The following is a 17,756-nucleotide window of genomic DNA, read 5'->3' as shown; positions in this document are numbered from 1 at the left end:
AAGTAGACAGTGTAATTAACCTTTCCTTTACCTTTAGGGGAAAAAAAAAAAACAAAAAAAAAAAACCATTTTAGACATTAGAAATAGTAGAAATATGCATGCATGTTTTTCTGTCACTATTCTTAACTAAGTAATTTCTGTAGTTTCCTGAGGATTTTAATGTGCTTAGGCATGAAAATGAACCAAATCCCTTAGAAATTTTCCTATGAGGATGCGGATTATTTTATCAAAAAAATTTAAGAGAATCTGCTTTACTTGAAATCCACTCTATCTCTCAAAATCTCACACCCCAATTTCTAGATATCTCACGTTTGTTGGTGTTCAGAATATATCTGAGCCCCTTGCCCCACACATTACCTTTATATGACCGATTTGACTTCTGCACAAGGGACAAAAAAAATTTACACATGGAGCCAAAATACTTCCTAGCACTTTGGTCTACCCAGGACCCCACACTGGGTAGACCCACAAGAGCTGCCATTCATCCTAGCATTCATTCATCATTATTTTATCTGGTCTATCCTCATCCTTTGCTTTGATAAACTACATTTAAATTTATCTTAGCCAATTTAGTGGAAGAACCTCCATATTTGACCCTCTAAGGATCACTTTTATTCAGTTATTTGTCTAAAGAGCTAGATTCTTTTCTAAACTCTCACTTTTAGTAATACATCTAAAACAGCATTAATATATTTAAGTGATGCAGTGTGTATTAAGCATTCAAACAAATGTCTATATTGTATGTGAAAAAAATATTATTATACAAACACACATATATATAAAATGTAATCTTCTTGCTTTGGATCTGATGTCCTCCAAGGAGAGCCACAAATCCACATCATAGCCCTGAATGCTCAGATTTTGCATTTGGTTCTCTGATTTTACAATAGCTGAAAGATATGTAAAAACTCATGTAGCCAGACAGCTCCCTACTGACTACATATCCAAGCAACTTCACATGCATATATTATTCTAGCCAGTGAAAGAAGAAATAGTGCATGCCAAAAAGGGGAAAAAAAAGAGAGAGAGAGAGAGAGAGAAGAGAGAAGAGAGAGAGAGAGAGAGAAGTAAAAAAAAAAAAAAAGAAAAGAAAAAAGCCCCCATGCTTGAAATGAGCCTATTTCAGCACCTATGTAAATTTTCAGGGCACTCTCCAGCTAAGCTGCAGCCTTCTAGTGAACAGTACTGCAATCTCATGTTGAGACAATCCAAACTACTGGGTTACGCAGTGCAGAGTGAAGGGTGGGAATTGCTTCATAAATTTATAAAAATGACCACTACAGCTGTTTGTTGTTAAACAAGGTTTTGAAAAAAAAATTAATAACTGTTACTCTTTTACTAGTGTGGTCCTTGAGGCTTTTTATAATTTGTTTCTCTCCCGTTTTTAATCATAACTTTGGAAAATAACCACTGGCTATGACAAGCATCCATATTACTTTCATTAAATATAATAATCTATAGCATGGAATTGATTGGCATCATTTTGATAACAAAAATAATAAATTAGCTCCATGCACTGTGTCTGACAGTACTGTTATGATAAAGCTTCAGCTAAAGTGTGCATGCTGCTGCTTTGGAATGATTACAGCTCCTATTGTCTTCCTGCTAATAGTTTTACAAAGTTAATGGTTTAGTTATCCAACCATACCATTCAAGTTTTATGTTTAGCTGAGGAAGTGAGGATGAATTAAGATGTCTACTAGCACAATTTAAGTGGATGAACTGAATAGTATATGTTGATTTTAGCACATGCAATCATGATTTCCAATCTGCATTTCCCTTTTCTTTCTTTCCTCATCTCAAAATGTAGCAAGATGGGAAATTGAGTACTCAAAATTCAAGTCAAGCCAAACAAATGCTCAAATATACAAACTTGTTGTTATTACCCTTTGGAATGCACGCAAAGGTAAACAGACTTCAGACTTGTGAAAATTTAATGACCAAACTCTAGAAAATCTCTCCTGGTATCCTACGCGAACCAAGATTTTTCAGAGAATTTCCAAGTTCACTTCTGAGCATGTTTCTGAACCAAAAGAAATTTCAAACTATGGGCAAAACATGCAAACATCTGAAAACTAGGAAAAGAAATGAATATGGGAATAGGCTTTTGAGCATGTTTGTTTTCTTTTCACGGGCAAAATAACATGTATGCTCCTAAATCACAGGATGTATTAAAAAACTGTATATCATGTTTCTGCATGACAGAAACTTGTGATATGGATAATACCAATCTAAACTGTACACATCCATCAGATCTATAGGTTACACAATGCAGGCTAATAAAAGAGAGAAAGTTAACTGTAGATGGCACTACCAGAATGTATGCTCTGTGATTCAAGAATAGTCAGGTTCAAAAGCAAAACATCGTAAAATGAAATGTCTGTTTATCTCATGTCCTTCAAAATCATTACTGATACAAGCAGTTTGCAGCAGGTTGTGATCTCAAAGATATCTACAGAGTGAAACCAACAAATTCTGCCTAGGCACTTTCTGGAAATTATTTGTTTTTATATTGTTCCCTGTCAAATACATAATGCATTTTTGTTCTGAGCAAAACTAAGCATTTTTTATATTCTCAGTTTTTTTTCTTTTTTTTCTTTTTTTCTTTCAGTGCTAAATATTTAAACACATTCAACCTAAAAATCTCAGGCTAGTAATCTGCTGCTTGTGTCTTCCCCCTGAAGTATAACTTGCAACGTGTTGGTGCAGAACTGCTGAAGAGACACAAAAGACATTGCTGTTGCAACCTACCTGACCACAGGCCAGACCCATGCCTCTCTCCCCCATTCCATGAGGACATGATAGATTTAACTCCAGTGCATCTGCACCAGCAGCCTATGCAACATGCAAAAGGAAAAAAAAACACAAACAACAAAATTAATTTTGAGTAATGTACTCTTTCCTGAGGCATTTACTTCTAATATTGAATATATTTCTTCATATGTTTTATTATTCTCCTTAAGATAGAGAGAGAGAGAGAGAAAGAGAAAGCTGTTGTTGTGATAGACTGAAAAAGAAATATGTTGGCCTTTACAGAGAAAATTTTCAGACATTCATATGGCTTTCCAAAAATACAAACGAAAAATTAAAGTGAAAATAATGTAAATGACATCACCATAATAAAGAGTTTGTTCTGCGTAATGCTAAAAAGGAAATATACTCACAGTGCCTTACTGCAGCAGTAAGGGCAAGGTTTGGGAATCACTGACACAGGGTATGGCTGTGCTCTAAAGAGTTGGAGTTGAGGAATAAATTTCCCCTTTCTGCTTTAATGCATTTTTTCTCTAGATTTTGTGCAGATGACTGCACTGTGCCATACATTTTGTTATTAAGTATTTTTGTTTCTGAAGTCAAGCAAGATTATTGGGAAAAGTGCATGTATGCTGATTTCTCTTATCACCCTCTGTTACCTAAAATAAAGGGGAAAAAAAGCTGTGGTGTACATTGGTAGCACACAAACACACTTCACTGAATTGCACGGGTCTGAGCTAAGGAGCTCTCTGCTTATATTCTGAATGGCTGTAGCTGGCATTTTGCTTTGCATTTGCATTTTGTTGCTGCTTATTGAACCGGGGTGCCTTCTGCCTGCTGCATGGCCGTGGCTTAGGAGTGCCCAGCATGAGGGGTCACAGGAGCAGCCAGAACGCACCTGGGGTCCTTTCCTGCCTGCCCGCCCAGCAGGCCCGGCCACCCTGCAGACCCAATGGCAGCATGGTGACAGGACAACTGTGTGAGCAGGTCATGGTCCCCAGGATACTGCTGTTGTGGAGGCTCCCGCTGGGACAGCCTCAGCATCACCTCCTCCACAAGGCCTCAGGCATGCAATAAAACATGCTGCCCTTTTGAAACTGTGCAGTGCCCAGTGCTTTCTGTGGAGTGGGGGCAAACGGCAGCCTTGCAGCAGAAAGATATACTACATATGGTGCATGTTATTGCGTGCACTTGAATAATTCCTTTTTTTCCTAAAAGGGGCAGCATAAATACAGATGAAAATGTTTGTCTTAAAACTGGAGGGCAGAGGAGCAAGCGGCACAATTCATCTCAGTCAGCTTAGAAGTGCTGGGGCTCGTGTCAAGCACAGATCCCACAAAAGATTTCATGGTCAATTGGGTAAATACAGGTATAATATGGACTAGCGTTGAAGATCACCAAGGCACTTAATTATAATGTTTAATTTCACTTCCCTAAGTCCCCAAAGTGATTTTTTTCCTCATAGGTTTAAAACGCCCAGAGAACAGCGAAGTGTCTTCCCAAATAGCCATATGAGGGTTTGAAACACTGAATAAAGAAGAAATGATGTCCAAATGTATGTGTTCAGCTACATGGAAACAAAAAAATCAAATGTTCAGCACTTACAAGTATATACAAATGTATCCACACAAAATAAATATTATAAACATATAGGTCTCTCTGAAAGTAATGCTTCCTATGTATTTCTATGGAAACTACAAAAGATATAAAAAGCACAAATAGCACTATTTAATAGAGCAAATTCTAAGCGACGTAATGCTGTTTTCAGCATAATCACCACCATTATCTGTGCATTTTCACCAGTGATGAACAAGAGCCTACATGTCAGGCTCATAAAAATCTGTAACAGCAGAGGTGACCCATTGTTTCACAGCTGCTATGACGGCGCTGCTGCTAGGAAAATGTTGCTCATGCAGTCCATCATTAAATGGCCCAAACAGATGGAAGAAGGCAGTACCAAATCCTGACTATTTGGTGGGTGTGGCAGGACAGTCCAGTTCAAGATTGGCAATGTGCTCCATCGTCTTCAAACTTGCACAGGGCTTGGCCTTATCATCTTGAAAAAAAAAGGTCATCTTCCTTACTGGCCTGGCTGTGGAAGTTTGAGCCTTCAGTTCAGTCAGTGTCATGATGTAGCAGCCAGAGTTGATGGGTTGTCTGTGTTCCAGGAAATCCAGAAGGATCACTCCCTTCCTATCCCAAAAGACAGCGGACATCACTTTACCCACTGAGGGCTGCATCTTGAACTTTTTCTTCAATGGGGAATTCACTTTCCCCATTCACTTTCCAGGTTGTAGTGGTGACACCATGTCTCATCACTAGTAATGATGCAATGGAGAAAACCATCACCTTCAAACTCGTATTGGTTCAACTGGTCCTGGCAAACTTACAGATGGTGTTCTTTCTGGTCCTGCATGAGCACTGGTGCGATCCACCTAGTGCAGACTTTGTGATATTCCAGTGTTGCCACCATAGTTTCCAACACATTGAAGCTGATATTCAGCTCAGTACATAGTTTCCTGTTTGTAATCCACAAGTTCATGTGGATGAGCAGTTCATTTCATGGTGTGACAGCCATATGTGGCTGTTCAGAATGTGGCTTGTCTTTCATGACGGTCACCACTGCTGAAATACACCACTCACTGCGCTCACATCCACTGTTTGGTCTTCATAAACATTCAGCAAATGTTGAAGCATGTCAATGGGTCTTCTACATGGAAGAATTCAAGGATATAACTTTGGGTCATACACATCAGATGACATTTTGACAGATTGCCTCTCTGCTGCCATCTGCTACACATCAACAAAATGCAACAGAATATTGGCGAGAAGGTTCAGCATCTACTGCCATACCACCAACATCATACTCTGCCATTGTAGGCCAGCATAATAACATAGGAGGCATTACTTTTGGAGCGTCCCTTGTCTAATACTTACAAAACATATAGATTTCTGCCAATACTATCAATAAATTAAAAAAAGCAAGCAAAAAAAACAAACAAAAAAACCCACATTTTTTCTTTACCTCTACCCGTGTTAGATCTTCACTCTTTTTTCCACTTTAAAGCATGTTTTTATTTCCACTAGATAGTTTAATCTGTAAGGAAAAATCTGTTTCATCTAAAAACAAGAACACTGTGGTACATTCAGATATTGACACCTTTCTGAATGAAAGTATTACTGCATTAATCAAATAATTCTTACACTATTCCCTATGGACACTGGTACATGTTTCTAAGTAGGGTTTTTTCCTTCAAACTGAATCAAGATTTCTGGTGCACAGTCTGTTTCTGTAAGATTGGATTTATATTATAGGAAGAATGCAGGCTGCTATTATATACGTTGGCTTTCTCTGCTATCATTTTTGAAAGTCTGTATTAAAACTAGAATAGCATTAAATGAGCCTTTTATACTTAAAATATTCAAGAGTTTTATATTCAAAATTTCTTTTGGTGCTGTCAAACTAGTGTGCCTGTAGGCACAGTAAGATCAAGTTAGGCTCTCAAAGGTAGAATTAAATTTTATCATGGCATCCGTCATAATATACAGTTTACTTAAAATGCAAATAAAAAGTATATAGATTCAAAGACTAGAGGCTTTCCAGGTACAGCTTAAAAATCCAAGGGACCAGTTTTATGGAGCAGATTTACTTTAAATTTACATTTCCATCATTTTAATGAAAACACAGCATAAACAAATTATAATGGACGTGCTTTAAATTCTCATTTTTCACTTTGAATCTGTTTTTTTCGTTTTTTTTTTCCCACAAATTCCATGTTACAGTTCTTGTTTTTAAGGTGAATAAAGAAAGATAAAGAAAGATAGATTGAGTAACACATTTAGGAAGCTATTACCTCAGCCATTTTTGAAAGTTCAGTCCAGTCGTCCTTACTATAGCTGCACATGATGCTGGCAATCAGGATCTAGAAAGAATATAAAGGCAATAATTTTCAGCAGTGCTATCAGATCTTTTAACACCATACTTCAGCATGATTCTGAACATTAACTACCTACATGTGGTAAATGTTAGCTGCATATACTAGCAAGTATAATGAAATAGAGTTCTATATTTCATTGACAATTAGAAAATGCACAGGAAGTTACATTCTCTTGAGCACACAGAACTTGACAAATCAAACAAAGGCAGTCCTAGAGAAAAAGTGCCAAGCCTACTCATTTCTGAGGTCAGAGCAATTAAGCTATTTATTATTAATACAAGACAAGAAGTAGTTAGGGCTTTTTAGAAATCAGTAAGATGTAAGTGTTGAGAGTTTACTGTCTGAAGTGACAATATGTGACCCAATATTCCAGCTGAATTCAGGAAATATGAACACACCAAAAGCAGCTCTGAAATCCCATGCTATGCAAGTTAAACACTGTGACAGGTAGCTGGGAGTATTTGGTGTAAAGGAAAATGGGATGAGACTTGAGGAAGTAGGGAAAATCTGGAAGGGCCAAGAGAGTGGCAGGGAACTTTGAGTTTTAAACAAAAGGGGTTCCCAGGTTTCAAGGTTTCAGTTCTCCAAGGACAATTTCTGTATGCTGCCCTCCCACCCTGCTGCACACAGCACCTTTGCAGCTGCTGTTTGTAACAATGGCTTATTGTAATACCTTTGCCAAGGTTAAAGTTTTTTGGTGTATCACTCTGAGTTCAAAGAAACTGCCAGAAATGAGAAAAGAGAAAAAATTTGTCCACATTCTTTCCTGCGTATGAAAGATTTGCATGTAAGTTAGATTCACAGCTTTTTACCTACGAAACAGCTTTTACTAGATGCATTCATGTAAGAGATGAGCTTAGTCTTTCAGTCAGTTAAGCACTTTTCTTCTACTTTTCCATAATGTTGAAGGTTATTGACTCAAATTATATAAGGCAAAATAATTAAGTGTGGTTTATGACAATCCATCTCCCTAACTACCTGCAGACTCCTGACCCATTCAATTTTCTGGTTCATGCTTTCAAGATGGGAGTCTTCTGACAAGGAAAGTGTTTGCTGAAGTGTCTGCCTTACCCTTAGGTGCCCATTTGTTGGCGCTTTCCACATAAATATAAGACCAAGTTTTTCATTAAATACATACAATCATTACTGATTATGCTTTTGTACTCCCCTTGACAGAAGAAAATATTGTCTCTTATGTATAATACTTTTGTCTATTGCAAATAGCTCTGTAGGTTATGAAACAGAATTTGCTCTCTGTTACTCTATATGGAATATTTGAGATAATTTGAGTACTCAGAAATAAACACAAATTTCTTTTAAAAGATTCTAATAATTTCAAAACCACAAATCATTGTGAAAAATCAGTTTATGAAAGGGTCTATGAGAATTTTAGAGTTAAAATATGTACTATCTGGAAGTTAGCTAGAAAGTATGTCTTCTCAAATTCACACTTCGTATGCATTAAATAAAGCCAAAAAAAAACAAAACAACTGAGATGCTGACAACATGATAAGGATCTTCACAGATTGCGGACATAATCCAAAGTATATCAGAAATCTACAAAATTGAGCTTTAGTATATACCAAATTTTTCAGCAGGGAAAGTTGTAAGACAAGGGTGACTGTCTGTATTCACAAGTAGCTGAGTTGGGTTACGTCAAGTGTAATTAATGAAATTGGAAAATTCTGCTGGGAGTGTACAAAAGAGGAGGGAACAAGATCTGTGTTGTTTCAAAGAGCCGTTAATTAAGACATGTCTAATTAATATTGATTAGTTTTAGCATTCACGTTGAAGATTAAGTAGATACTTTTGACAGAAGCAGTGGTTTACAACAAAAATAAATGAAAGCAAACATTACATTTCTACTGTGTATGTTCACATGAAAACTATGATCTCAGAGGGAATAATGGAAATTTAAATATGGTAAGAATTTTATTTTTTTATTTTTTTTTTTTCCCCCCTGGTGTTCTCATATCTTGAAATTGAACTCAATTCCTAGGTGGAACACTCCGCATTAACAAGCTGTCCTTCCTCAAGTGGCTGTTCCTCCCTCAAATGCCTCTACAGCCTTTTCATTTGGGATCAGTAGAGATAGTAATAAATAAATAAATAAATAAAAAGACAACTAAAATAAAACAGCAAATTGTATGTAGACATATAGGGGCACTACCAGTGATGTCTGAGGTCAGAACCTATCCATAGATCTTATTCAGAAATTTAAGAAGGAAAAAACAGAATATTATCTCTTATTATTTACAAAAAGAAGTACAAGGCAAGTAACAATAGGAAATGATAAAAATCAGTGGCTTTATTTGAATGTAATAAAGAGAAAATGTATCACATTTCAGTTGATTTTTTTAACAGCTTTTCAAAAGGCATCCTAGCCTGACAAGCCATGTACAACATTAGAACATCTGGAACCAGTATCCCACAGCCCACCAGTGCATGGCCCTGTGCAGGAGGCTCCCAGGCAGCTCAGCTTTCTCTTGCCAGATCTGCAGTGGCAATACTGACCTGAGTTTATGTGCAGTTGTTTGAACCGGTACTGCAAGGCGGAACAATGCTTTCCTGCCTTACAAAAGGGGACTCTGACAGATCTTACATTTCTGCCATTAAAGTGCTGTGAATGGTAAATGAAATGACTAAATTGCAGCTTTGTCATTACTTGAATGAGGGCTGCTGTAAAACTGTGCACTACTGAAGCATAGTGGGATCCCTGGCCCATTCCTTACTCCAGATCTGAAGCTTGTCTCGTTTGTGCTCCTCACCCAAACAGAGAGAGGTGGTCATCACTATACAAGTAATGAGCAGTATCTCCTAATACCTGTAAAGGGTCAGATATACGCTTGTAACATCTGATGTTATTCTCTGGAAGGGAATTTATTAATGAGGGAAGATCTAAAAAAGAAAATTTTTGGTGGAGGGAGGAAAGATGGAAAGAGGAAGGTATATTATGTACCATTTAGACATGATTATGAGAGGAATATACCGTAGCTAAAGCACATAGTAAAAAGCTACATTTCACACAATCCTGTAACCCACACATTAGTAGCTATTCTACTTAAAAGGACATCAACAAGGTACTTTCCACAGTATTTAAAATACTTCTCCCTGTTTATAATAATCCCCTGAAAGCTTAAACTAGAATCTATTTCCCTTGTGTTTTTCTTTTCCATTATCTCTATATAGATGTCTCATATTAATGCAGTAGCATTAAAAAAAAAAAAGAGAGATTCACCATTACGTATATTTTCAAATGATCTTTTTTCCATAACACACCGAATTCACTGCAAGGGGTTTCAAAAACAAAAGGCAAGAGAGAAAAAATAACTGGGCCCACTTTTGATCAGCCGATCTTGAGAACATCTATTTAAAGCCGGAAAACAGCAGAACTCTAGGCAGACAATTACCATTTGTCCTGTACTGCTCTGTAGGGAATAAGGGAGTTTCAGGACATTCAGAGTCTGAAAAACTCTCAAGGGGTTGGATTTAAATGAGAACTCTGGCAATTCCTGCAAATTTAAGAAAACATGATCCTCTATCCTCATGCCTTCTAACATAGGCTCTTAGCTGTTCCTAAAGGCCCACAGCTGTTCCTAAACCATTCTTCTAGGCATGTGCATGATCTGCCTACACTTAAGGGAGCTCAGACACCCTCAGCATTTCTGCTTCTCACTTATACACCAGGTTTGAGCATCAAGTGTCTGCATGTGATCCATTTATACACTGCTGCTGGCTTCAATTGGTGTCTCATTCCTATTGCTCAAACACTTGCAAAATCCCCAGGATTTTGTTTTTGATGTGCACAGTCCTTGCTGAAACAGATTCTGAGCACTTTCATTAGGAGATTTTTCCCCTGAAAGCTGTAAAATCAACAGGAGTTTTGAAGAAGGCAGAAAGATTAGTTTTGAGATGGCTACCTGTTTGGGAGAGAAAGATGTGAAACAAGATAAGTGCTCAGACTGGAGGCTACATGAAGACTCAGATTTCAAATACCCACAGAATTATTCTTGATTGATCTAAACTTCAGAAGCTATTTGTGATTTGGTCAGATGGAAAGATAGCAATCTTCCTTTCAAGACATTTTTCTTATTCCTACAGACCACAGCACAGCCTTGCCACATGACCTGCTCTGTCTGAACAAACCTGTTCTTAACCAGAAATCCCCAGGAGGAAGTATTTACTAGGAAGAAGCTAAGCACTGAACATACTATCTGTCTAAAACAATAGCAAAAATAAAATATTTAATTCATCATTCACCAGAGAAAAGGATACCAACAGCTACACCAGCAAATTAGGACAGGAGTTGTTCTTGGTAGCTGAACTACTATGTCAAATCATTAAAATTCCCCCTGTCTGAATGAGAATATGTGCCCTCATCTCCGACCTACATCCTTCCTCACCCATGCACAGCAACAAGCTGGCACACTTGGAGCCTTTCCTGAAGGTCCAGCATATGTGTAGGTATGTGCTAGAACCTTGGTCATAAATTAACAAAAAACAGTTGACTGACCATTCCTTAGATGTTTCAATGAAACAATAAACATGCTGCAAATATCTAACTGAAAAATATTCATGCTGCATAGAGACTTTTCTCTTTTTTTTTTTTTTTTTTTTTGTAGTTTGTAGTTTGTATTTGTATACTAAAATGAACAAATGAAACCCAGGCCAAACTCTGATCTATCCCCCAGCATCCCAGGACTTTAGGGGTTGGGAGAGATTTTCCACCTCACTGAGACTCGTACTTCTAGTCTATCTTTGCAGAACTATATTTATATATCTATATATAAATCATATCTATATATGCAGAACCATAACTACATTATGGTTGGAAAGACCACTAAGATCATCTTGCCCAAACATCAACCCATGTCTGTGACTGCTCTAAACCACGTCCCTCAGTGCCACATCTACCTGTTTCTTAAAAACCTCCAGGTATGGTGATCACCACCTCCCTGGACAGCCCATTCCAATAACTCATCACTCTTCCAGAGAAAAATTTCTTCTAATATCCAACATGAATCTCCAGTGGCACAAGGTCATCACCTCTCGTCCTATCACTAGTTACCCAGGAAAAGAAGTCAACCTCCACCTCGACGCGACCTCCTTTCACGTAGTTGTAGACAGCTATAAGGTCACTCCTGAGCCCCCCCCTTCTCCAGACTAAACAATCCCAGCTCCCTCAGCTGCTCCTCAAAAGACTTGTGCTCCAGACCCTTTAACAGCTTCATTGCCCTGACTCCCACTCTAGCTCAGTGTCAGAAGTTGCAGCTATGCCACATTTTTGCCAGCAGAGATTTTTAGAGCTTAATTCATCTGCCACTTGCAGCAGTCTGCCGCTTTTCCAAATGGCTGCTGGCTGATGAAATGATCATCCATGAGTTCATCCAACCAGAGGGAGAATGTACAGAACATTTCTAATATATACCTCACAAGACAGAGGATTACTGCAGCAAATATTCTGTATTGCACAAACATGCTTAAACATGCAGTAGTGAAAAACAGTATGGGCACAAAGACTTATGGTTATTAAGTTGACCCTCTTTAAACCAGCTCAATTTTGACGCTTTGTAGACTTAACTAGGTTCCTAACTAGGTTATCTACACTTTCTCGTAATTTTTGATTTGTTGCAGAACTGAAATAAAAATAAGCTTCTTATTAAAAACTACCTAGAACATCAAATCCCATTCAATAAGAAAGTTAACAATTGTAAACCCTGTTGTGTCTCTGAGAAGCAGAGGAATTATCTTGTTATCAATTTAATAATGGAACATTGAAGTAAATGATGCCATCCACTGAAACCAGTAACACTGTCTCTCCTGGGAAATTCATGTCTGTAGAAACTGTCAATCTAGATGGATGTGGACATATTAAACATTGTACCTTCAGTCCATAAATCTATTCTTTCTATGCTGCCTTAGTAAAGATTCTGCATGATGATAAAGACAAGTAATGCGGAATGTCTTGACATTGCTGACCCATAATTCTCTTTCTCTTCTCTCTTTTCAGCAAGTAGAGAGTAAATATTTAACAATTGCTAACCATCCACTGTTTTACTCCTTAACTTACAACTAAAATATATTCAAGATAATTTTAGTAAATGAAAATAAGACAAGTAGGGGATATTAGTATAGTTATTACTTAGATTTTTGAAGAAAACCTCTTGAATAAAGCTCTATCTTTAATATATGACTTTATATTGAGCTCTCCACTGTGTTTTTCATACTGAAGTGAAAGATACAACAGATGTACACAAAAACAGGCCAAACATTATCAGCGGGCAAATACGTTTGGAGAAGCTGATGCTCGGAGTACAAAAATATTATCATTTGCTCACTCTATGACACAGGCGAAGTCAGTATGAAGAGGAAATAACAAAGATTTTCAGGCTAAATGGAGGTGCTCATTTTCAAAGGCAATTATTTTCTTATGATGACTCTACTTCTATACTACCTATGAGATTTCATATATTTAGTTATTTGGTGAATGTTGGTGAGGTAGGATCTAATGTCCTCAGACAAATTTTTAAAAGCCTACTTCTTTGGAAAACAATGGAATGCTGTTGCTTTGACAGGAGCACACACGCAAGCAGAATTGTAGAAGTTGGAAGGGACCTAGAGATATTTGAGTCCAACCACTCTACTAAAGCAGGTTCCCTACAGCAGGTCACATAGGTACAGATTGCCCTTTAGGATTGGCAGCACCAGTAGTAAAACAAGGGAATGGCTTAGGTTTGTAACAACTCTGCCACGTGAAACCTGGCTCTGCATCAGGTGGCACTGGGGCAGGAGTAGAGCTACTCTGCCTTTGACCTTACAAGTACACATAAATGTGTAGACAGAGATACCTCTCGCAGAACTGGCTGCTAAATGAAAGGCTAAGTTTTCATTAAAACGTTTCAAGAGAAGCTTATCAACTTAGAATAAAGCAAAGTGAATGGACAGAACAAAAGAAGATCTGATGCACTTATACTTCTCACGCTTGAAGGTACTCTTGATTAAGACATGGTAATTTTTGAGGACCCTGAAATGTAAATGTAATGAAAGAAAATGTAGCTCTTGTAGAAAGCAGTTCACATATTTTATGGGATTAAAAAAGTATGTCCATTTCATGATGGACTGTTGAAAATTTCAGTGCCCCATGTAAACCCTTCAAATTCCATTGAAAATTATCCATGCAGCTGACAACTTTGCAGAAAATTCAGCAGAATTATTAGGATTTCATTTTGGACAAGGAAAACAATGTTCAACCTTTAGTCTCTTCAGTAAAGTGTGAAATTGAATATGAGTGAACAGAAATTTGCATTACTGAAAGGAAAATATTCAAGTTAACAAAGGCAGAATCCAAGAGAAGACAGATACTCATTTTCAGCCATAGTCTAGCAGAGAATACCTACAAACCCTTGTGTGTCTGCCATACCCCTGCTGTATTTCTGTATTTTCTGCACTGTCTTAATATAAAGGGAAACCTGAGGAGGCCAATACAGTATTGGAGTAGCTAACGGAAAAAGGGTATATCTAATTCTATGATATTTCAGATGCATGGTATGAACTGTAGCAAAAGCTTTACACCAGGGTGCTGACATACTATTTTTTCCTTAAAAACATATGGAAACAACACTCACAAGAGGCAACACAAATTTTTTTCCTCCATCTATAGACACTTTTTTCTCATCAGATTTTCTACTGATATATATCCACAGTCCTTTTTATAACAGTTCTTTGAATACCTCACTAATCGTTACTGTTTATTCTCACAGAAGCATGGACAACTTTCTGCACGGTGCCCCTCTGAGAGGGGAAACCAACTGGAGACGAATATGTTCAAAGGCTGTAGCCTGCTCGCATGGAGGGAATGAGTGAACATTAGGTGAAAGGTACTCCAAGATCCCTCCTCCAGTTCCTCCAGGCTCTGATTCCTTCCAGAGGCATGCAGATTTCATAAATTTCCCCTATTACTTAGCAATAAAGCTGCCTAATTTATTAGAAAACAAATTCAGTTGAAAATAAAAAGAGACAACATGTACACTGAATAACTTTGTTAGAGTTCCCTGACTCCTGCATTAAGTCAGCCAGCAATTCCCCAGGACATATCTGTCTCTTCCCATCCCCAAGAAGTCCATCCTCTCTATTCCCTTGTTCCATCACCCCCAGGGCTTCCTTTAATTCGCTTCCTTGGATTTGAAAGCTCAGGAAAACTAGCAGATTCTGTGCAGGTAGAAGAGGAAAAGGTAGCTCAGAGGAGGAAGAAAAAAACCCTCCTCCTCTTAACACTCTACAGCTCTGTGATCTATTTCATCATGTGACATTGCTAGTGACAAAACAATGCTTGGGAGCAATAAGCGATTTTGTCAGCCTAGTTACATCCTCCCCAGCTCCCACTTTCTCTTTGCTCTATTACTGCTGTAGCAATACTCTCAAAAGCACTGATAATTACCTGATTTTGCACAACCAGTTCTTAAGCTATGCAATTCTGATAGATGAGGGTATGCTCATCAAGAAGGCGCAGGAACAGGTTGTATGTCTTGTCCCCTTTTCAACAAATTATCTGAAGGCTTTGCATGTCAGCTGTGTGGGGGAGACCTATTGATCTCCTAGCTGTTTTCTCCTTTCTGGTTAGGTATCTGACTTCATACAGAGAACTTCCTCACTCCCCAAGATCTGCCTGCTCAATGGGACTGCTCATGAAGGGAGACAGCCTGCAAGTGTTCACAAGGTTGGAAACAAGAGATGTTTTCAATGGCCACAGTGGGACCTGTGGGATGCATCTCCACCAGAAGTTCACTGAGAATCATTTACAAGAAGTCCTTCTGGTTTACTTTCCCACTGAGCAGTACAGCAGAGTGCTGCAATGCACTTAACTACACAACAACTGTTCTATCATCTGTTAGTGATGCTTCATTTTCTTGTGACACTTTGCCTTTCTTCTCCAGAGGCTAGAATAATTCTGCTGAAGATCACTTAAATTTGCACTTCTTTGGGCATCTTCCCTGAATCAGTATTGCTTTCTCTGAATGTTTTGATTCCATAATCACTGCTTTGAGCAGAAAGTTGGACTAGCTCACCTCATTTCCTGAGGCCCCTGCCAAATCTGAGTTTTCAGATGATCCCTCTGCAGTCTTGCATTTGTTCAAACACATCTTTTATGTCTATATTTTGCTCTCTGCTCTCTCACATAAACTTCAGCCTATCATCTCTGCTCCCTTTTGAGGTCTGGTTCATTGCTGTCTGTACTGTTTCACTCTGTGGTCTTGCAAGGCCAGTTTATTTTTCTTCATTCTTACCTACTTCTGGATTTTGCTCTCCCTCTTTTCTGTGTACTAAAGAAACATTTTTCAGTTCTACTTCTTCTGCCACAATCTGAACCAATGGAGATCTGCATTGTAATACGAATCAGCTGTTTCAGAAACAGAGACCCACAACCTAGCAGAAAGGCCACTTTCACAGCCACAGTGTACCATTCACCTCCCTCACACAACAGACAAACCTCACATTGCAGCAAAGCAAAATACCAGGCAAAAAATACCAATACTTCATTCGCTCCTCCTCAGATTTCACCTCTCCAAATGAACAAAAGTAGCTCTCATGAGCTGGAGGAAGACAACCAGTTCTCATTAGACTCACATTAATGGGAACCCTAGGCTTATTTAACAATACACCTGTATCAGTAGAGGTATTCCTGCGGTGCCTTAACAGCGATAAGCACAAGTGAAGTGCTATGAGTTTTAGAAACACTACCTTGAAATTTAGGGCTATGACTTTTTGCAAACCCTAACACCTAACTATTCTGTATAGGCTGAAAAAATACATGTAATTACAAAAATGTTAGGTATAAAGATAATTAAATGAAAATGAAATTTGGAACAGGTTAGAAACAGTCAGCTTAAAAAAGAATAATATGTAAACATAGGCCAGCAAAAAACATTTTTCTGAGGAGCTGAGACTGACAGGCCCAGCAGCAGGGAACAGAATAGAAAAATACTGTTTGTTTCTTACAGTTCACACTGAACTTCAGTGACTCATAACAAAGGATGTATGTTTAGGTCTACTTCAACAAAACCTTGGTTTTACTTGTTTTAAACGTTTAGAAAATAAGTACTTACTGTCACATTTTCCTTTGCAATTAAATGACTGTTCCACCTCCACTAGATCTGCACCCATGGCTTATACATACAAAAATATTTCTATTGATTTAGGAGTTACCTAAATCAGAGCACCTGCAGCAACTGACTACTTCAGAGCTCTTTCAAATTCCATAAAATACCAGACTAATACCATAAGAAAGAAAGAGTTCTGCTTTTTTTGGGCTGGCCACTTAATCTTACTTGTTTACTACTTGCTACCTAACCATAACAATGAGTACAATTCGTTACTTTCAACAAGAATTTTAAAAAGGACTTGAATATAAAAGCAGATTGAATTGATATCTAGAATATGGAAGTGTGACACCTCAAGAAGTTTCATGAATACAGTTTTGTAGAAGTTTATGATTACAATTTTTAAACTTGGTGTGCATAAGAAGTTAAGAGGATATTAACAGTATCCAGGATATAGACTAAGATCAGTTCAGAGCCTTGTAAAAAATTCTGCTTATCTACATCTTTCTCTGAGGATAAATATACATACATACATATATATATGTATATTAAACTCTTATTCCCATACTTTGAAAGGAATTTGACATCTTTTCACAACCTCCCTTTGCTAGAAAGCACCGGGAGCTGGGATAAGGTCCAGCAGCTGTCAGTCAAAGAATGGCTCCAGCTGTGGTGGTGCCTTTGCCTTTCTGGTCTAAGCTAGAACATGTCTGTGCAGAGCTAGCTCTCCTCCTGTAGTGCAGTTTATATTGGTGAAACAAACACTTTACTTGATCCTGAATAAAAATAAACTCTTTGATGGTATAGCTGCATCTACACTAAGGTGCTGCTAGGACAGTAGTTAGATGTGATTTTATTTTTAGTGTTTCTAGCCTACATAAGTATGTGAGCAAGACTTTTAAATATAGTCCTAGCCTTCAAATTTTTCTTCATTAGAGCTCTAGCAGAATGCCTAAAATGCAAACCACAT

General features: G+C 37.9%; 1 protein-coding gene across 1 annotated transcript in view; it reads right to left on the bottom strand.

The window, feature by feature from the left end:
• DPYD (dihydropyrimidine dehydrogenase) overlaps positions 1-17,756 on the bottom strand; it is a 317,439-nt gene that overhangs the window by 100,787 nt on the left and 198,896 nt on the right. The window contains exons 15-16 of the mRNA XM_085231702.1: positions 6,606-6,674; positions 2,752-2,835 (exon numbers count right to left, since the gene is read on the bottom strand). Of these exons, the coding sequence (XP_085087828.1) occupies positions 2,752-2,835; positions 6,606-6,674 (153 nt within the window). The remainder of the gene's footprint in view (positions 1-2,751; positions 2,836-6,605; positions 6,675-17,756) is intronic.

Source organism: Meleagris gallopavo, chromosome 10, assembly GCF_905368555.1.
Source record: "Meleagris gallopavo chromosome 10, MGAL_WU_HG_1.1, whole genome shotgun sequence".
Classification (NCBI taxonomy): Eukaryota; Metazoa; Chordata; class Aves; order Galliformes; family Phasianidae; genus Meleagris; species Meleagris gallopavo.
The sequence above is the reverse complement of the archived record's forward strand: the minus strand, read 5'-3'. Positions and strand labels throughout refer to the sequence as shown.